General features: G+C 41.1%; 1 protein-coding gene across 1 annotated transcript in view; it reads right to left on the reverse strand.

Moving 5' to 3' along the window:
* Positions 1-24,584, reverse strand: part of TPH2 (tryptophan hydroxylase 2) — an 83,350-nt gene that overhangs the window by 15,154 nt on the left and 43,612 nt on the right. Inside the window, exon 8 of the mRNA XM_057742133.1 lies at positions 19,328-19,454. Within this exon, the coding sequence (XP_057598116.1) occupies positions 19,328-19,454 (127 nt within the window). The remainder of the gene's footprint in view (positions 1-19,327; positions 19,455-24,584) is intronic.

Raw genomic sequence — 24,584 nt, forward strand, 5'->3', positions numbered from 1 at the left:
ACATCAAATTTCAGCTTATAAGCTGCAAGTACCTTCTCACCTTTGGCAAAAATTCCCTTAATCTTGATTAAATTGCAAATAATAATAGGATTGGAACAGAAATGAGGCTTGATAGCTAAGGGGGAAGCTTTGAGATAGAAATACTGCAGCAAGACACTACAAATCCACACTGGAAAACAAAAGTGAAAATGGAGGCTTCCCTGCTTAAGCCACGGAGGTCACCACTCAAATGTCACACGATAGAAAACGTCTCACCACATATCAATTTTTGTTGTTGTTTCTTTGACCATTTAAACTGCCAATACTCGCAAGAGTCACACAGAAAGCCAGATCACACTAGGGTGCAACCATTACCCTCAGGCTTTGTTTGCAGAGCAAGGGTTCTTGGCCGGAGACACTCCCTGGAACTGAGCTTCAAAACATAGCATAAAGGGGGATTTTGCATGCTTCCATTAGTTCACTCTGGGCTACTCCTATGTAAAACAAAAGTGTAAGAAATGCTAGAAACTTAGAGCTGGAAGACATCAGTCTTCTGCAGTCCCGGGCTACAGCCGCTCTGTAACCAAGACTACCTGCACCCTGTCTCGCAGCCTCCCCGTGGCTAAAGGAAACCACCCTCCCATAGGTTCACAGATTTGGGGGCCAGTAACTGTCTAGATCCTAAGGATCACCGTCCAGATGACTTGCAGGATTGTAGCTCCACTTAGACCCCCACACTCATATTTTACCACGCGCCTCTGAATGAAAACTGCTGTAGCACATAATCAACACATTTTTTAAACTTATATTTGTTCAATTCCACTGTGCCAAGTGCTACTTGAGATCACAAAAGTAGCTAAAGATATGGTCTCCATGCCCAAGAAAGGTACAATACAAATGGGTAGACAAGACTAACATAAAAATAATAACAATAGTAATAATAATGTCCTGCTGTTTTAATCCCATCATAAACTTCTGTCTTGAAATTGCAGCACGCTTATGTGTCTCAGAAGACAGGGAATATGAAGTTTATGTTGTACTTTGAAGGATAAATGGGATCTTAGACAAACTTCGGAAAGAGAGGAAGTTGCTCGAAAGAGTAACATAGAGGGGCTGGGGGGAGGGAGTGATTTCTGGGAACCCAGCATGCGAATCATAGGAAGTTAAAGGTTAAGTCAAACCATGGGATGGACCAGATTATAGGCTCCACTTGAACAGTAAAGACTGTCTGTTTCGCCAGTGGTTCTCCTCAAACCAAGACAGACACAAGCAAGTCGAGAAAAAGAAGAGGGCTGGGATTTGAGTATCTCGTCAGCTAGAGAACAATGACCCTGAATTGCAAAAACAGCATACATTGTCTTAGGTTAAGAACAGCCCTGGAATGAATTAAAATGTAAAAACCTAAGCTCTGAGGAAACATTATGGCAAACCTTGTGGAAAATTGATCATCAAATATAAGAGGCACATCCACAGGGAGGAAAAAAAGCGTCAGCAGAAAACAAGTTTTTTTGAAGAACACATCGACATAGGCAATTTTCAGAAGCCCTGTTTTAGTCGGGGGGGGGGGGGGTTCTATGTTTCTTAACCACCCTTTCCTGTATCTTTTCAGTTGCTTTCAAGAACAAATGGATGATTTACGTGCCCTCTGGCCATTTCAGTTTTATTGCCCCTTCTTCAGCTTATCTGAAAGGATTTTCAACTTCAAAGGGGATCACCTGACTTAGTATCATTTAACACTTACTGGTTTTTACATCAGGCTTTAATAGTATTTTTTAATTAAAAAAAAGAAAAAGAAAAAAGAAACATCCCTCATCCTCTGCCTCCCGCTCGGGGACTAACAGGAATGACAAGCCCTCACTTAACTTCAGGGCCACCTGAGCCGTCGGTCCACCCCTAAAACTCCGCCAGGACCCACTCTAAGACACTCCATCCCTGGGGCTCAGTGTCAGGTCACAATGGCCATGTGGTGGCCCAGTTACAAACTTGCACCGTCCCCACCACCCTAAAGTACAGGTGCATAGTTCCCATGGCGGTAAAGACCCTCCAAGACCTTGCCCTGCCTCCTCCAGCCCCGTCTTTCAGCCCATTCCCTCTCCATCGCCCACCCTGCTGTGCCCCCCCACCCCCCGGAAACTGCACGATTGGCCGTTGTGCAGACGGACATGCTCTTTTCAGCTTCCCATCTAAGTCTCTGCACACCACCCTCCCTCCGCCTGGGATGCTCTTGTCATCGCTCAGCCCCTTTGCCGAACTCCTGCTGGTCTGCCAGATGAAGTGGCCCTCCTCTACCCTCGGTGTGGTATTTACGGGGATCCAGAAAGAAATCTCCAGTCTTTGTGCCTGTCCCTCCACCAGACTCTGAGGTCAGGGACAGGGCCTGACTTGTCTTTGTCGTTGTTTCATGGCTGGTCTCTAGCCCCCTGCCTGACCTGTAGCAGGTGCTCAGCAAATATTGAAGGAAGGGAGCAAACAGTGAAGCAAGAAGAATTTCTCAGCACGCGAAGCCAACAGGGTCCGTGCCAATCTTCCAGGTCAGTAACTACTACCCTCAGCACATTTTCCAACATTACAGACTTTTTGAAAAGATGAAAACCCCTCTACTGTAGCCACCAAATCATTTTTTACTTATAGCTTCAGAAATAGATCGGTCCCTTGACCTCTCTCTACACCCCGTTTGACAAAAGCCAATGGGCCTCTAAGCCAGTGAGGCAGGGAGGAGCCGGCCTCCTGTCAGGCCTCCAGGAGCCAGGAGGAAGGCTGATGGGCAGGTATCTCATGCAGAAGCTCAGCAATCTTACAGTTAAGTGGCTTCTGGCCTCCTCATGACAAGGAACAACTCTGAAAATTCACCAATTCCCACATCTGGATCCTCACCTGAAAATGTCGGGCGGGGGGAAAGTTTTTCAGTTTGCTGTTGCTAAGACTGTAGCCAACTGGAAATGAGCCAAGAAAAATGCTAACTGTGCTTCTCCGGAATATGGAGGAGTCTGTGATCAACCCAGCCCCTGAAGTGCCTCACTGCCCAGATTGTTCAGAATTAGCCCCCACGAGGAATTTCTATCAGCATCCCTGCCTGGACCTTCATATAGCAGATGGTGATACACGAGGTCAGACAGATGCTATTTTCTTCTGGAGAAGAACTTGTGAGATGATCATCCATCCAATTCTGTTTTCCACAAAATTCTGTGGCTCTTTAAAAAGGGCATGAGGAATACAAATAGGCTTCTTTTTAATGTCTTCTGAACCTGCAGGTATTTGGGTTCCACAAATCAAAAGCTGGTCTTATATTCAGTATTACGACCTGAACCCTAGAGGTGGTACATGAGCCTCCGTGCCCCGTCTCCATAACAAAGCGATTCACAGAATTTGGCTCTTCTTTTAGAGCAATTCCATCTTTTTTCCAAACGACCCTTTGTTGAACTTACTTTATAACTTGCTACCTTGAAATGGCTGAACTTTACTCCAAGGACAGACACACACACACACACACACACACACATCATTTTTGTACCAGGTGCACAGATCAGCATTCCGTTTATATATGTGCTTCATCTACTTTGCACAGAAGACCTACTTAAGCAAATGCTATAGGTTTGGAAGTGCCCAAGAACTGACTTTTATAACCTAAGCAATTCTGAACTCCTTGAAGGAGAAGAAAACTGGTGAGCACATTCTCAGCCATTCATCCTTCGGCATGCTTGAAAATGTTCTGCATCGAATCACACATTCTCCCCACATGTGGTGATTTTAAAGGTCAGCTCTCGAATGCTTGTATGAAAAACGAGGTTTTTACTGACTCCCAAGTAAGCCGAGGGTAGTCTCCACCACTTTTAGAGGGTCATTTTATTTTTATCCCTGTGTCATGGCAAGCAACGTCCTCCCAGACATTAGGACTAAAGAGCTGGCATTTTCTCACCTATTTCTTTCCAGGCAAGAACAAGAATCTTGGAAAATGATTATATGTCTGAAAACTGGCGAGAAAAGTTCATTTAGCGAGGAGAGCCATTTTCACCGCCCCGTTGCCCTGAGCTGTCCTCTATATTAAGTTTTTATTAATGAAGTCATGTTTCTTTTCCAGTCACTAACCAATACCACTACCATCATCATCTCTCACAGAGTCGACACTAACCATCTATATGTGTAAGTGGGGTTGAAAAGATTTACCTGTGAATTGGGGCCCCTGTCACAACGAGGGTCTATAGGTAATTGAACCTCTAGACAGAATTTCGGCTTAATTGAGCACCCCACCTCTAATAATAATCACTGCCAATTACTGAAACCTATACTCTACCACCATGCGAAACACCTTACATCGTGCTCACCACAACCCCCAGAGGCAGGCAATGTGGAGGTAACATAATATGGTGGTTTTTGAGAGCTTCACTTTGGGGTGAAAGGCCAAGGTTCAAAGGCAGGCTCTGCCATTTCCTTGACCTTAGGAAAGTTACTTAGCCTTTCTGAGTCTTGGATGCCTTGTCTGTAAAATGGAGAAAAATAAATGAATAACTAACATTTATTGAATTCTCACTATGTACCAGTGCTAAATCCCACCCCCATCCCCATTTTACAGATGGGCAAAACTGAGGCTTAGGTTGAGTTACTTGGGCAAGTTTAGGGGTGACAGAACTGGATTGGAATCGGTTGTGCCTGATCCCCAATGTCCATATTGTTTGTACTATACCATACTGTTCACCCCTGTTCTCGGTGACTGCAGGGCCTAGAATTGATGTTTCTGTCACCTTTGTGACAGTTGAGCTTGGTGTGTGCCAGGAAAGATAAGGGCCTGTCTAGTTTGCCTACAGTCATCCTTGTCTGGTTTGCACTGGGGTAGGTGCCTTCGATCTCCGGGTAGCGCATCAGAGACCCACCTGGAGCCAGTGAGGAGCACACACTAGAAACCAGCCATAACAGGAAGCCCAGTCTTCTGAGTCTTGCCAGTGAGAAACAGCACTGCAACTAACCTAGCTCAGGAGAGCTGAGACTGCAATAAATGAGGCTGGGTTGGAAATAAAATACAGCATGTTTATGCTAAAAAGTCTTATTACAAAGCACAAAACCAAATACTACATAGTATCACTTTAAACTACAGCAATCTACTTACATTGGATACAGATGCATTATTTGATGGGTACAATAAAGATCTGGTAAAGGACAGTGAGAATTCATGAGACAGTAAACTTTAAATATTTTGGTGTCTAATGAGAAGCTATTTAACCAAACTTACCCTCTGGCTCTGGCTACCAAGAGAACTGGTATGTTTGTTGCTGCCTAGAACACCAATCCCTCTGTTCTCTCTGCCTCCCCCTGACCAGTAGAGTCCCCTGGTCAGTGAAGTGGGGACAGGCAGGTGATTGGAGATGAAATTTCACTTCCCAATTCAGTATCATGTATCCCATCTAATGGCAACAGCAACTCAGCTCTGGCCAAGTGTGTCCCTGGGTAAAAGCAGTCTGACTGCCAGACACTCTGGTCTTTTCAAGAGAAGCTAGGAATCTGGATGTTCATATGATGGCCTCTGAAGCGGAAATGCAGGCTATTTTTTAAGTTTAATCGAGGTGTAGACTGTATTTTTTTTTCCCACAGACATTAAGCAGAACAGAGGACTCTCATTCACAATCCCTTTAGAGGGTAGCAAGATTTAAAGAGTCCGAATCCCACTTCTGTCACAATTATTGCCTCCAGGGCACCAAGCACCTGTCTCTGCTGCCTCAGCTGGTCACACCTTGCCTTGACATCCTGAACTCCTGAGAAACGAGCTGCTGCACCAGATCAGGACACAGAAAATCCAGCAGCTCAGTCTCTGCCACCATGGTACTGTATGACCTTGGGCAAGTCATTTCACTTGTCTGAGCCTGCCTTTCCTCATTTGTAAAATGGGGTTCCTTTCCTTGCCAAATTTCTACTGGGCGCCAATTGTGTGTGTAGCACCACGTGGATACCAAGGAGTGTGCTAGGCGATAATAATAGGAGTCCTGCCTATCTTGAAGTGCCATTGTGAGACTCAAAGGAATAAACACATGTCAGATGCTAAATCAATGTAAGAGCTGAAATTTAGGTGAAGATTCCCTACTCTGTAGCGATTAAGACCATAGTCACGCTCATGGCTGACTCATCCCCTGTCTCAGGACTCTGATGATACAGAGAATCCCCTTCTGGATAGGCGACGGCAGGCTCAATTACAGGTCAACAGTTCCTGAAACCCAATCTAAGGTACTTTGCAATATGAAGACAGCCTGTTGAGATGCAAACGTTCCCTGAAGTATTACCATCTATCTATCCTATCAGTAAGCATATATAACAGCAAATTAAAAAATAACAATTTGACTGCTGAGAAAGTCTTCCCCCAGGAAACCACTTTTGGTCATCTATTTTTCTCCCTGAACCTGACCCAAGCGCCCTCCTTTCCTTGTCTTTGTGCTTCAACTATATTCAAACCCTTATCTGTATCCCTCACTAGACTTAAGTCCCCAAGAAGCAGGACCATGCCTACCTGCTTTACAGTTGCATTCCAATGCCTGACACGTGGTAGATGCTCATTCATTGAAGGAATAAATGAATGGGCCACAGTTGACTCTATCAGAGCTATGAAAAGACATGCAGCAGGAAGCCAGCAAGGTCATGCCTTTGCTAAACATCTTTGCAGAGAAGCAGAGTCCAATGCCCCTTTCCTAGCCAGTTATGGTCTTGACTTTTATCTTGGACTCTTCTTAATTAGATTTGAGAGAAGAAAATGTGAACAGCCCCAAAAAAGGATTTGTGAGAGCTAAACATTTAAACGTTTCTAAAGTATGTCATTTTAAGGTATCTCTCTTTGTTTTATTACAGAGAACTTTCAAGCCTTGCTAGTTAGACACCGATGTAGAACCTCTGTGTGTAAATATGGAGACACATTCAAAATGCATCAAAACTAGAGCAAACAACATCTTTTGGAATTCTTCCAACAGCTTCCTTACATACTTTTATGTTAATCCAGCCATCTTACAGCCAAACTGCAAACACCTGGCTTAAATTCTCAGGAACTGGAACTCACACGGAAGAAGCAGCCAAGATTTGAAACCCCAAATTTATTGCTTTCTTGAGTTATTAAGGGAGTGCTGCATGTACCAATGAACAGCATCACTCCTAACTGCTTGAAGAGTTTAGTCAGGAATTCATATTTCATGTGCTCTCACTGGCACAAACAATATTTATTCATTTGTTCTCCCCAGCTGTTTCCTGCAACTTGCCTTTCTCTATGTTCACTCAGGGGAAGCGTACTATTAACTCAGGGGAAGCCTCCTCCATCTCCAGAGAAAAGCTTGACATCATTTAGAGGAGGCCTTACCTTTTTTATTTATGGTTAAAACACTTTACATTGCAAAGCAGCAGGCCGGCTCCATCTAAAACCCCTTTGTAACATAAGCTGCAGAGCCCGCGTTCCAGAAGGGAAAACCTGAGTTGTTGAAAGAGAATTAACAAAGATCACCCGAAGAGCAGAAATTCTCTCCAGGGACCTTTCCTGCACTTGACTCTTACCGATGTGGCCACCTAGATGCCTAAGAGTGCAATCAAACACTAGCTCGCATTTATTGAACACTTAGCTCTGTGCTAAGCAGCTTTACAATGCATTATCTCATTAATCCTCAATAGCACTACAAGACTTAATAGTATTATTCTCATTTTAAAGTTGAAGAAACTAGGGCACAGAGAGGTTAACTAACTTATTCAAGGCTACCCAGCCTGGAGGTGATAGAGCCAGATGTGAAGCCACGTAATTTGATCCTAAAGCCTGCACTCCGAATACCTACTACACTAGATTGCCTTGCTAGCAGGTCCCTAAAGCACAGGCTCAAGGAAAACCACCTAGTGTCATATATAGGAGGGTTCACTCTATTTCATTCCAGCTTTCCCTTGTCCTCCTTCCTTGTGTGATTATCTGAGATCAAGTGCTGTGGGAAAAGATGTTCTTACCCAAAAAAAGAACAGTAGGAGGGGTGAATATTGATTAGATAAAAGTAGCAATTTCTCATGGGGACAAGAATGATGCAAAATTTGGAGACTGGAGATTAAAATACATACGAAAACCAATTTTTTTTATTTTAAAAAGTGCTATGTGCTTTTCCTCAAAAAAAAGAAAAAGCAAAAGGAAAAGCAAACAAAACTCATCAGCTACATCTGATGTTCACTAAAACACTTTCCAGCTTACCTGAGTGAAGTCATAAACCCCATATTTCTAGAGTATTTCCAATTTATTTTCTCTTCTGTTGATGTAAAAGATAAAGTCTCTCTTAACAGCACAAGTGTTTGATAAAATGGATAAACATCTTGCTACTTATTTTTCCAAAGCCAGGACTCCTCTTTACTAAGTTCTTATTTGGCAAAATGACTTTTCAGAAAAACTAGAAGGCTATATACCAAAATGTTAACACTGGTTATTGCTGCTGTGATGTTACAAATGATCTTTATATACTTTTCCTTGCTTATCCATTTTTTTTTAAATTTTCTATAATGAATATGTGTCACTTTTGTAATAAGGAAGAGAAATGAAGGTTTTTGTAAAGACTTCTCAGTAAAGGAGTCCCTAATTCACCCCGCCTTCTCTTCATTGCTGAGGCAATGGGGTTTTTTTTTTCCAGTTTTATTGATATATAATCCACATATTTCACTGTATAAATTTAAGGTGCACAGTACAATGGTCTGACTTACATGTATTGTGAAACGATTACTACAAGAAGTTTAGTTAGCATCTATCATCTCATATAGAGACCATAAAAAAGAAAAAGCACACAAAAAAATGTTTTTCCTTGTGATGAGAATTCTGAGGATTTACTCTCTTAACAACTTTCATGATTTTTTATGGACACTATAAAGGACAGACTTGCAGACTCTGGACAGAATGCTGAGAGCCCTGAGGTGATTTATTCCTCCCACCCTCCCAGCATTGCTCACTCATGCCTACTCTGCACCAAAGCCCTCACACGGTCGCACTTCCATTTTCTGCGAAACCTTTCCCCCGTTTGAAATCTACCCATCAGAAATATTCCAGAAATGCCCATCCTTACAGTAACAAATCCATAAAATTCTAAGCAAATTACAATATTTCTACAAAGGGAGCAAAGAGATTTTTAATCACTGTGTGTTCAATCTCATGTCGGGTTTCTTATTATGCTTTCATTCACTGTGGCTCATGATGTACAGTAATACATTTTACATCTACTAAATGCGCTCTGGGTTTTTATATCACAGTTCAGAAGAACGGCTTAGGAAATCCTTTTGACTCCTTTATATCTGAAAACTATATTTGTGGAATGGGGTAATTAAATTTCTATAGTTCGATATAACATTACCCCTGCTATTTTTCTTCATAAAAAAGAATTTCAACCATCTCTCTCTGCTTTCACTAGACATGGAATTATACCACAGAAATTTCTGTTAATACAAGTCTAAGATTTTGGAAACCTACTTTATTGTAGTTAAACCAGAAAATTCCTTCTTCTGTACATCTTTATGGAAATTTAAATGACTGCACAAATCTTCTGTGCACAAAGAACGCATTCCAGCTCACTTTGAGAAAAGTAAGAAGGACTCAATGTCAGGGCTTTTCAATCACAGGAAGAAGTTAGCTCTGGGTGAGGAACCAGAGGATTTAGGGGCTTGAAATGACTTTGAAATTATTTAATCAACAATATAACTTCCTTGGTGCAGTTAGGATTTGAGGGTGATGGTGAGATGGAGTATTCTCACACGTGGGTATGACATAGATAATGGCGCAGTGTACGTCACAAAAGGATTTCCTCTCATTTGCTCCTCATTCAGCATCAAGTGGTAGAAGAACATCTCCATTGTAAAGAAGATATCTGAGGCACAAGTAGAGAATGTAATTGATCCCTGAGTACAAAATCGAGAACTAACAAAGCTGGCACGCAGATCATCAAAAGACAAGAAACAATCAGTGTTAGCAAGGATATAGAGAAAAGATGACCCTTGTGCACTGTTGGTGGGAATGCAATTTGGCGCAGCCACTAAGGAAAACAGTATGGAGGTTCCTCACAAAATTGAAAACAGGACTAGCATATGATCCAACAGTTCTACCTCTGGGTATATAACCAAAGGAAACGAAAACAAGATTTCCAAGAGATATCTGCGCTCCCATGTTTGCTGCAGCATTATTCAAAATAGCCAAAATATAAAAACAACATAAGTATCCAACACTGGATGAATGGATAAAAACCTGGTGTATATATATATGATGGAACATTATTCAGCCATGAGAAAGAAGGAAGTCCTGCCATTTGCAAAAACACAGATGGACCTTGAAGGTATTACACTAAGTAAAATAAGTCAGAGAAAGAAAAATACTGTATATCACTTATATGAGGAATGTAAAAAAGCTGAACGCATAGAAACACAAATTAGAATGATGGTTACCAGAAGACAGAGGTTGGGGGGAAAGGGGAGATATTGGTCAAAGGATAGAAACCTCCAGTTACAAGATGAGTAAGTTCCGGGGATGAAATGTTCAGCATGGTGACAATAGTTAATAACACTGTATCATATGCTTCAAAGTTACTAAGAGAGTAGAACCTAAATGTTCTCACCACAAAAAAGAAATGGTAAGTTTATGAGGCGATGCAGGTGTTAGTTAATGCCATCGTGGTAATCACTTTACAATAGATAAGTATGTCAAATCAACACATTGTACACCTTAAACAATGTCATAAGTCAATTACATCTCAGTAAAGCTAGGAAAAAACAAAGCTGGCACTCAAACCCCGCTGGGCTCACTTCAGGTTCAGACCCTCCCTACCACATCCCACCACACCACACCACATACTCCCCATGAGAACATCCAGCTGGCATCCTCATCAAGCTCTGAGACTCCAACTGCTGACCTGCAGTGCTACTGTGAGGATAAAATCAAGTGGGCACAGAGCTTAGCACAGAGAGAATGAACAGTTACCACGGCAGTTCTATTTTTATGAGTTTCCAAATACCTAAAATAGGTTGTTGGGGTTTTTTTCCTCATCTGCAGTTATGCGATGGCTCTCTGAGACCCTTAGGATACAGTTATAAATGAGGAAGAAAGATTTGAGTTGCAAAAAGGTACAGCTCTTCCAGAGTGCAAATAGATTTGTTTCTAAACATAGTGAGCAAGGTAGAGCTCACTTTTTAATTCCAAATAACGGTGGCATTCTCATCACAACAGAAATAAATAACAAACACCTCTAATGGCAACGATGAATATAAGTGAAACATATACAGATAGAGCCAGATAGCCTTAGCTCCAGTATCAAAGATCTCAGAAGAGAGGACAGTCAGAAGGAAGTGTGGCCTTGGAGGACTCAGGTAGAAAAAGACCAAGAGGCGTGGTAAAAACGACGACAAAGGACAGAAGCGAAGCTCTAAGGGGCTAAAGAAGCACAGTGCTCCTTGCAAGGCAAGACCACGTTCCTACAGGCACAGAAGACATAAAAGTGAAATTAATGAGTTGCAATAGCTATTATTAACTTTTAATTAAGTTACTCTTGGAAATAACACACAAAGTCATCACCCACCCAAACATCTCAATTAGGAATGTATAAAAGTGCATTCCTTCCAGCTTTTTGTCAGATTTGTAGAAAAATGATCCAAATAGCTGAACTAGTTCAAAGACTCTACATGGAACAAATAAGCCTGGGGCTTATTTCGAGCTTTCTGTAGAGATACTAAAACGGTCATTTTTAATGTCACCCACCTTCGGAAAGAAGTAGAGCTGGGTGTAAGTATTTTAAAAGCCAGTTCCCTACCCCGAGCCAGGTAGGCAAAGTCATGAGAGACCGGGAAACAAGCTAACGTCCTCCACAGACAGGAAAATATTAATTAGCAATTCATAAACTAAGGTTACCTTTACAATTACACTTCTAATGTGAATTATAGTCAATTATTAGTTTAAGGCTGACTGTACATTTCATTACTGCTCTCAGCATGAAAAAGTCCTCGTTATACCTGGAAATTCAAACACACTTGATTCACGGCCATCAAAAACCCCAATCAACACAAACGTTTTACTTGGAACAAATAAATCATTTGTTTTGATGAAGTACAAACAGAACCCTATATTACCAATGTTTTGACAACCCTTTCCTACGAAAAAATTAGCTGGTGATCAGGTCTCTGCTCACAGTGAATTTCACCCTTTTAAAAATCATTTTAGACTTGTATCTCCTAAACTGCACTTCTTGGAATATTAATAGCTAATATTCCAGGCATTCCTGGGATGCTGATATGTCTTCCATAAAAAGAGACTTTGGCAACCATATAATGTCCTTTCTTAATTTTCAAGTTCACATTTTAACATTTCTGAAATGGAGCTTCCTACAAACAATGTCAAAAAATTTTGCTAGTTGAATCTTTTTCATCCATCTTAAAATGTAAAAATAAAATTTTTATCACTTACAGGATTCACTCTGCACATCATCTTATTAAAGGCCCTGAAAATCACATACTTTGAAAACAAAGCTGTTTACTTCATTTAATCCAGTTTTTCCCAAATATATTTGCCCATTGATCTCTTCTGTCATAGAACGCATAATAACATTTCATGAGACTAATGTTCTGGGAACACATTCTGGAAAAGACTGGTTATTCCTTCATTACCCTTGGCCAAGACTCTTCACTCATCAGCTTTACCAAGATCCAGTGACGAAACCTTTCATCAGGATGTAAAGGTAAACATGTTTGGGGGTTGACAGAACTGAATGGATGACCTAAAACTCTATAGAGGGAAAAATCCAAACGAGCCAGAGGCCGATTTATTCTGCTTGGGAAACATCTGTAGTGTATTCCTACTGATTGCTTTCTCCAACAAATGATGCACAGCTTTGTCTGTTTCAAATGCCTTTATGATGTGAGAAATGAATAGACTGAACTGAAGCCATCTGCATCATAGGATAGGATGCACTGTTTGGTGAGAGGCGTCCCCTTACATTTCATAACATTTGGGGAAAGAGAAATCAATAAATTTCTAGGAGTAGTTCCTAAATTTACCTGATCAGCGAGTTTCTGTTTGTGCATTCCTGTAAAATTGAATGACATAAGTCATATGGCAAAATAGCAAGTGGCAGGAGAGTGTGAGAGCAGACACACAAAATGGAACCAGTGACACGGCATTCAGAGATACAAGAGTCCATTTTCAGGCCCAGAATAGGTCCTAAATAAACTCATGTCACACTGCACAGTATTTATCTGGCAATACCCTAGTATCCCAGTTTTTAGAAAAAGTACTGAGTATGGAAATAAGGCTAAAAGATTACCACGTGCCTTTTGAAAGACATACTCAAGCACTGTCTAACAGGTGCACCTGCGTAACAGGTCACCTGCTTCTCTTGGGCCAGCAGCATCCGCATCACCTGGGATCTCATCAGAAACGCCGGACCTCAGGCCCCACTCCAGACCTCCGTGCTCAGATTCTGCCTTGTAACAAGATCCCTAGGTTATTTTATACACATTACCATTTGGAAAACACTGATCTAAGGAAAATACCCTTTGTCTGACTTCCGTTTTATATTGATTGAGACCCAGATGCTGTGAGGTCAGGTGTTAATTTTGTGAAGATTGATAAATTGCGAGTTATTTTTGTCCACTGGACTTGCAAATGATTTCTGCCTGGTAGAAATAACTTCAAGGTTACAGTTCTTTGCCCTGTAGAACATAAAACACGTTGCACCTTGTTCCAGGATTCTTTCTTTCAGTGACTAGATAGTCTCAGTCTCTCAAATTCTTCCTTGAGCTACATTTACCATCTTGCCCTTCCCTCACGCGTGAGTTAAATAAATCTTTGACACATGCTCAGCACATATGCGCGACAGTCCTGCTTGTGACTGCTTAAAATTGCAATTCAAAACCAGTCACCTCTCGATAGCAATAAGATACTTATTTCTAGTGAGCATGGTAATAACCGTCTTTGCTTGGGAAAAATAGTCAGTTGTCCAGTAAGCAGTAATTGAGAACATCCAATATGATACAAAGATGGATCTCGCATGGGCTGGTCCCTCCGCATCATATAGTATAACGTATAAACTAATTTTAAATACAAGCACGGGCCACTGAGAGCCCATAGTTCTGTTTCAGCTTGCAAGCATGCTTTGTAGCCAAAGAACATTTTGTTTTATTTTCATTTCTGAATTTGAAGGCCTTTAGGTGTAATGTGTATTCTCTAGTTCTCCACCGGTTCCAGTACCCCTTATAGTCTTATATCAGGCTATTTCACACATATTTGCTACCTATCTGGCCCCTGAAGCATTGACGTTTACAGTCCTTAAAGAAGACACTAATCTATTAAACCCACGTAAGCCAGCACTGCCATGGGAAATGGCTGGTCTGAAAATTATAGCACATGCTATGCAGCCTTTATTGGGCATATTTTTGCATATCTATCATGCACAGACTCTGGACAGCTATGATGAGTATAAAAAGAGTGCAGCTGCCAAATCCAGTGGCCTTATTCATTATCCACCAGAGGGCAAATTATTTACATGTATAACAATGCATTTCAAACACAGTTACCAAGCAGCATCATCAATTTCTTCAGATACAAAAGAGTTTCGCTTAAACGGCTCTCAGGCAGTGGAAACCATCGCCCACGTGAAACCGCAGAGACAGCGTCATTCTCAAGAATGAGCATTATTAAAATGTCAAAATAAATACCACGCAGAAATATAGCAAGAAGAGGCAGTAGCTATAGGCGATAACCTGGTCCCTCCGAAGTCAGGCCCACAAGTTCAGAAGCAGCTTTGAACAAAACAAGAGTTTGGCAGTGCCCGTTAGGCTTAGTGGAGGCTGTTTTCTTCCTTAGATGGATTTGTTGACAGCACACCACAGAAAGTTATTGAGTGTCTACTTTTACCAGGCGCGACTCTCTTTTGCATAAGTGCTTAAATTCACTAAACAAGGAAAAGCAGGCACTATATAAACAGAGCCATTAATAATATCAATCTCACCTGGAGTAAAACAATAATATGGGCTGTCTCGTTGTTCTGCATAAATAGTGATTTCTGTGGTTTTCCATTTGTCCTCTCTATGGATTTTTCTCCTTTGGTACATCTCATCTCTCACTTTATTCTAGTTCTTTTTCAGGAGACTTAATGGAAACAACTTGGAGGAAATCAGCTAATAATACCTCCATTTCTCATCTGGACAGCTAAGAGGCTTCACTAACCACCGCTCTCTCCCCACCACTGGACTTCTTACCCCTCCCAGGGAGGCCTTACCTCTTAATCTCTTAGTCTTCGCAACAGGGTCATTAAATTGGGCTTCTGGCTTCAGTATATGGCTTGACAGTCCTTAATATGCATGCCATCCAATAGGTTATTTATTCCCAACGTTTTCTGTGAAATTGCCTGGCTAGAAACTGTATTTTCTTTCAAGACCAACTTCCAGCAGTTTTCTATTCACTTTGTTTTTAACTGAGGACTGAGATGTGGTTCTAGAAATCAATGGCAGTTATAGTATCATTTCAGAAAAAAACCTCCCTAGCCTCCTCAAACTGTGAGTTTATCTTCCTCCATATTCTTCCCATCATATGGGAAAAGCTTTCCAAATTTCTCCTTGGTCTGCAAAACACTTTTCAAAGTAAGTGGGCAGTCTATAAAATAGGGGGAAAAAATGGAACTGCAAGGCTTTTGAGAGACAGAAAATCAAAGAGAGTTGAGGTGGGGGCTCATGCCACATCAGGAAAAAAGAAATGAGTAGATCGGGCAAAACCTTGGTGAGGTACCACGCCCCCAGCCCCAGCTTCTCCACTGCATTTAGACGAGACTCAAAATCTTTGGTTTGTCCTTTGAAAGTTTATACTCTTTTTGTTTTTATAACAGTCAAAGCCACTATGAGGTTCCAGACATGTTGGCTCCCTTGGGAGACGCCTGATCCTCCCTAATTTGCCACCAGTTATTTCTATACAGAGAAGAACCTCTCTGCTGGTCCCTGACCGAACCCGCGTCCCAGTCTCCAACACTGAACTCAGAACACACACACACTTAGAAGACGAACCTGAAATCCACTTCTCCTATGTATCTGCTTATGCACGTGAATGAAAGCTAAAACTGACTCTGGGGTTTTCTGTATTTTTGTGTACTAGATCATGAGCTCTTTGAAGTAAGTGTTACTTCCTTGTCTTTTCCCTATTCCTACCTCGTGGCACCAAGGATTCTTTAGCCACTTAAAGAATATCTGTTGACTTGAATTGGCTTCTGCAGGAAAGAAGGTACATTCTAGGCAAAGAACAATTGAAAAAGAGGAAGAAAGAGTGAGAGAAACATGATTAATGATCCAATGATCTCTAAAAGATAAAGCTGATTTTGGCTATTGGAGCTGGGGCAATCCATGGCCAAGGATGCTGGAACCATGCTAAAAAATATAAATTACAAAAGAAAGCTTATCCTATAAATTCACAGGCCTTAGTAAAATAGGTTTCAAGGTTCAATCATTAGTTTTATCTTACAAATGTAAAAACAGAAACAAAGAATAACAGCCCCTCCAAGGATATCCATGCCTTAATCTCCAGAACCTGTGAATGTTACCTCTGCAGACATTGACTTTGCAGACATCAGTCCTTAAAAGCAATAGCAAGAGAGAGAGAAGAGAGATGTGACAAGAAAGTAGGAAGGTCAGAGAGATGCAACTGTGCTGTTGTGAAGACAGAGGAAGGAGGCCACGAGCCAAAGAATGCAGGCAGCCTTTAGCACCTGGAAAAAGCAAGAAAATGGATTCTCCTCCAGAGCCTCCAGAGAGGAACACAGCCCTGCTGACACCTTAAGTTTAGCCCAGCAAGAAGTGAGTCAGACTTCTAGCTTTATGAAACTGTTAGATAACAGATTTATATTGTTTTAAGTCAGGAGTCATTTGTTCATTGTAATGACAGCAAATGAACACAAAAGGCAATCCTGGCTTCAGCATGGTCCTCTCAACTGATGAGCAGGCATTCCCTGTCCAGCCCCCAAACCAGAGAGCTTTCTTATTCTCAATGAAAATGTCCCTCTGCTCTTCCTTTCTCTCTTCACCACTTGGCTGGCTTTTTGTCATCTTTCAAGACTCAGCACAAAGTTTTTCTCCTCTGACAAATCTTAGTTTTATCTATATATAGATATGAACACATAGGCTATGAATTTCTGAAAAGTGAGGACCCTGTATTCTTTGTAAATATTAGTTTGAATGATGGAATTTATTAATCATCATTTAATGGAAGGGACAATAAAACTGCTTTCTTGTCACTGCTTTTAATAAAGAAATTAGATCATTCACTAGGGTCCACCTACATTCACATCCAGGAAGTCCTACTTCATTCCTTCTCCTCCTCTCTTTGGACACACACACACACACACACACACACACACACACAGCCTGGCAGGGTTGAATCCCAGTTTGTAGCTGCTCAGAATAAAACAAGTAAGCAAAACATCCACCTCTGATCAACAGTATAAATTGTAGGGGTCAAAGGCTGAAACCAGAAAATTTCAAGGGAAATTTGAAAGGCACAGAAAAGTTCCAAATTGTGGTGTTTATAGCCAGAGCTAAGGTTTGAGAACTAAGTAACAGGACTTATACTGTGGCGGTTTTAAACTATGTCTACTTTGATATTTCTTTCCCCAAACAGTGGAGACGAATTCTCCTTCCCTTGAGTGTGGGCTGGAGTGAGTTCCTTCCAATGAATAGAATGTGGCTGATGTAACCAGCATATGATCAAGTCACAAAAGGCATTACAACTTCCTCCCTCAGTAGCTATCTCTGTCTCTCTGTCTCTTCCCTCCTCTTTCTCCCTTTCCCTCTCCCTCTCCCTCTCCCTCTCTTCTGAAGGAAGCCAGTTGCCAATAGCCACATGACTGAGCCATTTTGGGAGAACCTTCCCAAATCTGAAGACATCTATGGGCCCAGCCCACATCTTAACGCCAACCACAGGAGAGTCCCTGAGCAAAAACCACTCAGCTAAGCTGCTTCTGAATCTCCAAATACAGAAACTATGAGAGAATAAATGTTCATTGTTTTAAGCCACTAAGTTTTGGAAAAGCTTGTTACACAGGAATAGATAGCCAATATACATGAGATATAATCCCTAGAGTAGAGGTTCCAAATTGGAAGTCTAGATCCTAATTCAGTCTACAAATACATTTTCCTCAGCTCGTGATGGTAGATTTTTAAGTCATTAAATTTCACTTAGAAATCTAGATTTCCAGCCTCTCTCAAAATTTTGGAGATCCAGCCACACAAAGGCCTACCTTCCCATCTGGCAGCCTTCTGCTGTAGAAGAGCCATGGTCTCCTGAGTCCAGCACACTTCCCGCTGACCTCTATTCATCCCCACACTGATGCCAACAGCACAGCTTTTGCACTACTATTTCTCTTTCAGTAGAAAAATATTTCTCAGTTCCTATATCTCTATCGAAATTAGGAAACAAAAGATATACTTAAAGGGCTTTGTGTCCGGAGAAATCTAGGAGAACACATTTCTGGGTGGGAGTGAAGAACATCCCTGCATGCCTAATACGCCACCACTGTGTGTATGTGTGTCAAATACACTCAATTTAAGATCCTGTTTTTTTCCTTCCTCTGGTAGTTTTGCTCATTGAGGCTAACAGACTGGACCTGTAGGTATGTGAGTCTTCTACACCTGCTGCTTCTTACTCTGGGCTCTTTGCAATGGAGCTAAGAGGCATGTGAGCTTGCTAGATCTGGATCTTCAATGGCTTAAAGGTAGCCACCGACATTACACCTTTCCTCTCAAACTGCTTGAGAAGAACCTTGCTGAGGGTCTTCTTTTTCTGGTTTTGTACTTATAATAATTGTTTAGCATAAGCTGTTTACTGCTGGCTCAAAGTGTCTGACCAAACCCATACTGACTCATCAGAAATAATCCTGAGTACAACTCTTACTTTACCATAAAGGCATACTTCTCACCATTACAAATGTTTCTAGGAAATAAGCACTGAACTAGAACAAGCATTGGCAAACTGCAGCACACAGGCCAAATCTGGCCCACCACCAGCTTTTATAAAGTTTTATCGGAACACAGCCACACATTGATTTACATGTTGTCTGTTGCTGCTTTTTCACCACACTGGCTAAGCTAAGTACTTATGACAGAGACCTCATGACCTGCAAGCCTAAAACATTTACTATCTAGCCAGTCCCTGAATGGGAAGGATCAAATACAAAGATTTTTGACAGTTCATACGCCAAGAACACATTGTGCTTCAAGGGAACACACATGGGGAGAAGTAACGTCGCCACGCCCTCTCCAGAATGTTTGCCTTGTTGCTCATAGTCAGTACCTCTACAGCTTTCTTTACCTTACAACTGGGCATAAACAGAATGGGTTTTTAGGTTGAAAATGAACTCACTGTGGCTAGTTTCTGAACATCTTCATCTGATGCTCCCAGAGACGCCAGGCCTATTTCTTGTGAAAATTGAGCAAACTTAGGATCTGCAAGTAGAGGGACATGTCCCAGAAGTTCATGGCATGTGTCTCTGAAAAGAAAAAAACGTCACAGAGAAATGTTAGACAAGTTAAGCTATCACTGGTAGAACAAGACAAAAAATTCTAAATATAACCTTATTACTAAAATTACTGTTACCAAATTTCACCAATCCTAAGATTTTTGATCACATTTTAACAACTCTGAAATCCAGATACATCTTATAATCAATGGCATCTTCAATTATACGATATAGAATGTTTTAACAAAATAATAGTGACTACTATTTTCAGGAGCTTATCATTTGCCAAACATGTTAAGCGTTTTATCACATACATTGTCTTTTTTTAATATCAAGAGAAACTTGAATTAAAGTAACTTATTAGTGCAGCATTCTACACATCAGAGGTGGTAAACAACAGCTGCAGGCCAAACCTGACCTACTGCCTGTTTCTGCAAATAAAATTTTATTGGAACACAGCCATGTCCATTCATTAATGTATTGTCTGTGGCTCCTTTTGCCTAAATGGCAGAGTTGAGTAGCTGTAACTGAGACCATATGGCCCACAAAGCCTAAAACATTTCCTAGCTGGCCCTTTACTGAAAAAGTTTGTCGATTCTTACTACAGAGAGTGATAAAGCCAAAATTTGAATCCAGCTTATCGTGATTTTGAAACTCTTGCTCTCAACCCTTAAGTTACACTGCATCCCATGTTACCCTTTGCAGGGCACTGGGAAACAGCAGAGGAGCCTATCGTCACCATCAAACGTCTTTTCCCGTAGACAGCTTATCTGTCTATAACACAAGTAACTCCCTTGAGCCTGCACAGTGGAAGACCCTCCCAGTCCCCTGCTTTGACTAGCCTGAACTAGGGAGTAGCAGAAGTTTAGATCCTCTCTCATTTGCCTGCGCTTCCATTTGGAGCCAGATGACCAGGCAAAGGCAGGTGAGTGTCACAATGAAGCAAGGCAGATGCCTTCCTGAGTCCCAGCCATGAATCACAAACCATTTCCTGGTATTAAGCTATATTGGAATGAGTTCCCCTGTGACTCTCTGGAAATGAATCAAAAGGCAACAGCATTTTATTTTCTTGACAAAAACTAATGAGCCAGGTAGTAATTGAAAGATGTTTCCTGATTTCTCCTGGACTCCTCTTAAGTGTATCGCTTCAAATAGATGTTATAACATAAATGCCAGGTACTACTACCATAATTACAAGTATAAAGTGAGTTGCATGGTTATGAGCTTGAAGCAAGGGAATGGTGGTCAAGGGCAGACGGTGGGTGCCAACATAAAGCAGATGGCATTACTCAGCCAAAAAGTCTTGTTCTCGCAACTCAAACCACGTGCCCAACCCTGGCCAGCCACTTCCCAGTTACATTAGGTTGAAAGGGCAGCCAAATGAGAACATGTGGATGTGATGCTAAAAGAAATTCATTCCCCGTTAACTGTGTGCCAAGAGCCTCCCCTTTGCATAGAAATCGAATTTGTGGAAAAGACTATGTGGTGGTTACTCTCCAATCACACTGCTTAAGGTGGGGAATCACACTCATTGGATTTTAGGGCATAAGGGGACTTTAAATGTTATCAGATCCCCTCATTTTACCTATGAAGAAATTAATGAGAGAAGGAGGCAAAAAGGAAAGCTACCGTATACGGAGCTCCTATTATGTGCTGGGTACTGGGCTAAATGTTTTCATATCCCATTAGTAATTTCATTTTCACTTACAAAGAAGTCTTATTATTCCAATTTGATAAATGAGGAAACTAAAATTCAGTAAATTTAAGCGTTTTTTCCAAGGACACACTGTTAATAAGAGACAGAGACAAGATTTGAAATCAAATTCCTCTGACTCAAAGCTACGCTCTTTCTGTTCTGTTGTTTCAACTTACAAGGTGGAATAAATGAGAAGGGGGTGGGTTGGGACACAGCTTCAGTTGTGGGCAAAGTTTACCCAAGGTGGTTAGCACAGGTGAAAATGCAGTCAGTATGTCCTAAGTCTCGTTTCCTGCCACTCAATCCTCAATCTTCCAGGTTACTTGAGGAGCCTTTTTAAAAACACCAGTGACTGGGCACTACATGAGACCAATTCAGTCAGACTCTCTGGGACAGACCTGAGCAGCTGTATTGTTTGAAAAGCTCGCAGGGTGATAATAAGACACAGCCAGGGTGGAGACCCCCTGTGCTAACAGATGATGCTTAGAACACTCTTAGCAGGCTTCAAGCAACTAGTACTGAAAACTAAACTAGGGAGGGAGGGAATACGGGAATATGTGTGTGAATACGGGAATAGGTGTATAAATACAGATGATTGAACTTGGTGTACCTCAAAAAAAATAATAAATAAAAAATTATACAATTTAAAAAAAAACAAAAACAAACAAAAAAAAAAACTAAAGCTAAACGTGATTATGTAATTTTGAGCTGCCAAAGTTTAAGGCGACTCAAATTACATCATACATACTGAGGAATAATGAAAGGTGGTAAGGAAAGTTCACTAGGTAGCAAATTACTCCTCCACGTGCACTTGACTCAGTAAAAGGTCAGTTAAAGTCAAAGGTGCTTGATTCAGCATACTTCTACTCTGAGAGTGGACCCTGTAGACCCCTGTGATCAGTTTGTGAAAGGTCATGCAGTCTGCACCAACGTTGGAATCGAGAGGCTCACCATGGACAAATCTGAGTACCCCCGTTGTAGCCTATGATGTAAATGCTAAAACATCCCTACTGATCCAGGCAGAAAATATGACAATAATTTCAAAATTAGACCAGGTTCAAACTACGGAGAAATACTAAAGTTGATGAATATTAGCTCTTGGTATGAATAAATAAATTAAACAGTAACTAAAATAACAACTATTGGGGCCAACTTGTATTGAATGCTTACTGTGGGCCAGGTACAGTGCTGAGTGCTTCCTAATGTGAGAATGGGATAGGTCGTGGTTTCTGTGGTAGTGGGTTCTTGTTGCAAAATTGGATTTACTTTTGAGCTTGTTAAATACTTGAAGAAGACAGTCTTCTACCTGCCTAGGTACCAATGGAGTCCAAACACTTATAGGTAAAAGAGAAAATGAAAAGTTGGCAGTTAAAAAGGAAAGAAGAAGGACTATATGAGAGATCCAAAGACTTTAAGGAGTCAATTCTTTGTGGTAAAAAAGGAGCTATCCCGGGGATTTAATTTAAGGTGTAATTATCAGAAACTTATAACTCACAGCCAACTAAAGAACCTTTAATAGCATTACAGTGACAAGGTACTCCCACCATATATAGACGAGGGGAAGAGAGATTATAAATTTGAAAGAAAAAAATCATACAACACAGCACAATAAGTTATATTGTTTCATTAAGAATGAAAGCCTGAAGCAAGGAGTCTAACAGAATTACTAATGGAACGCGCGGGAAGCCTTTGCCCTTTTCTAAGTAGAAATGATTGTGCTGTGTTTTGCTAGTTTATACCTTCCTCACTGCTCAGTCTCCACACAGAGACCCTAAGAAGGAAATGCTGTTCAGATCTCTGAGCAAGTGGAGAGGCAGTTCATACAGCAACCCCACTTCTCACTGAGTCAAGGCTCTAAGCACCTATATTTCAAGACCAAAAATAAGATGATCATCTTTTATGACTTTGGTGGAACATTCTCAGAAATAAACACTGGATTGTTCTCATCCCAGCGTCTTTGACGAAGACACGTGGTATAGACAAGGGAAACTGAAGTGCCTGGAAACTCTTCAAACAGCAAAGAAAGATGTTTCATGTTGCTAATTAAAGCAATTAATTAACTTTGAAAAACTGACATTTTCTTTAGTTTCTTTGAGACCAAAGGACTTGGAAGCTGGGTTGACTATGACTCAGGGGATGAAAAATTTCCAGACTCTTGGGAATCTGCAGGGGAAGGCTAAGCCTTTCTCCAAACTTTGTGTCCATTAACTTCCGTGGGACTGAAATGCTATTTCACACTGCTTCACAAAGTGCAATAGCTATCATGTCCTGCATGTGAAGCAGTTCACTATCCCTAAGCTGGTTGTGTCACCCACAGCTGGATCCCTGAATATCTAATTATGAACAGGTTTCTGATGTGAGTCCACAACTACTGCCTTATCTCACCAGATCTCTCTTGAGAGATTCAATTATTTGGCTATAATTATACCTGTCAGCACATGCTGCCTTCAATCTCCACATCGGCAAACGTTTCTCTTTTTAACTCACATCCCTTTGATGCATTTTCGCCTGAATAATGCTTCTCAGAGCCCCTTTCACAAAAGCGCTCTGTTCACTGGAAATGTAGGACCTTTCAAAACTGTTAACACTGTAAAACATCGTGTCTCCTTTTGAAGAAGAAAAAAGAAAAAGAAAAAGAAAAGCTAGAGCTGATATCAGACACTAAACTTTTTGCTGCTCTAAATTGGAATCTTCTCTGATAAGCCCTGGTAGGAGGATTCTAAAGCTTACAAAGGGACCTGGGCAAAATACCTCCAGGGAATTCTTAAATCATTCTAAGGAAGTTGTGATCCCTTTGCTGCTGGGGAAAGAAGGGTCCTAGTTGTTAAGTTCAAATTCAAAATGAGTCTGGCATTCTTCTCCTCTTATCAGTTTTCAAAGCTCACTCCTCATGCTGCGTGTTGAACAACTTTTTATTTTTGCTGGAGATTAAAGCTTTTAAGAAGCAGTGAGTGAGCATGCAGCATTTGCTGCCCATTCCAAATCAGCACATCTGTCTTTGATACTCTATTTCGATAGGTTTTGTTTGTTCTAAATAACACAGAAGCCAACACTTAAGCTAAGTCATGAAAAGTAGAAAAGGAAGATGGGGCGGGCCGGGGGGGGGGGGTGTTGCATTGATGAAAAGAAGCAGGAGGATGAGCTGGGAGCCAAAATAGGGTATTTTTTCAGCTTTCACACAACAGCTGGTGGCTAAGTGCAAGTAATCTGGGATAACACACCGGGACGTGTTGGAAAGGGGGTGACTTGGTTTGTTTTCACTTCACTAAGGAGATAATAACAGGAATTAATTTGGTATTGAGGCAACTTTTTTCAGTGCTCGTTTTAGAGTCATATACAGAGTTTCTTTAGAGTTAAAATAGCATACTGTGAAATCTGCCCCAGATAAGATTTTAGGAAGCTCTTATGATCACTCCCTCTTATGTCCCTGTCAGGTTATAGATAAATAATACGTGGCCCTCTTT

Source organism: Hippopotamus amphibius, chromosome 7, assembly GCF_030028045.1.
Source record: "Hippopotamus amphibius kiboko isolate mHipAmp2 chromosome 7, mHipAmp2.hap2, whole genome shotgun sequence".
In the NCBI taxonomy this organism is placed as follows: domain Eukaryota; kingdom Metazoa; phylum Chordata; class Mammalia; order Artiodactyla; family Hippopotamidae; genus Hippopotamus; species Hippopotamus amphibius.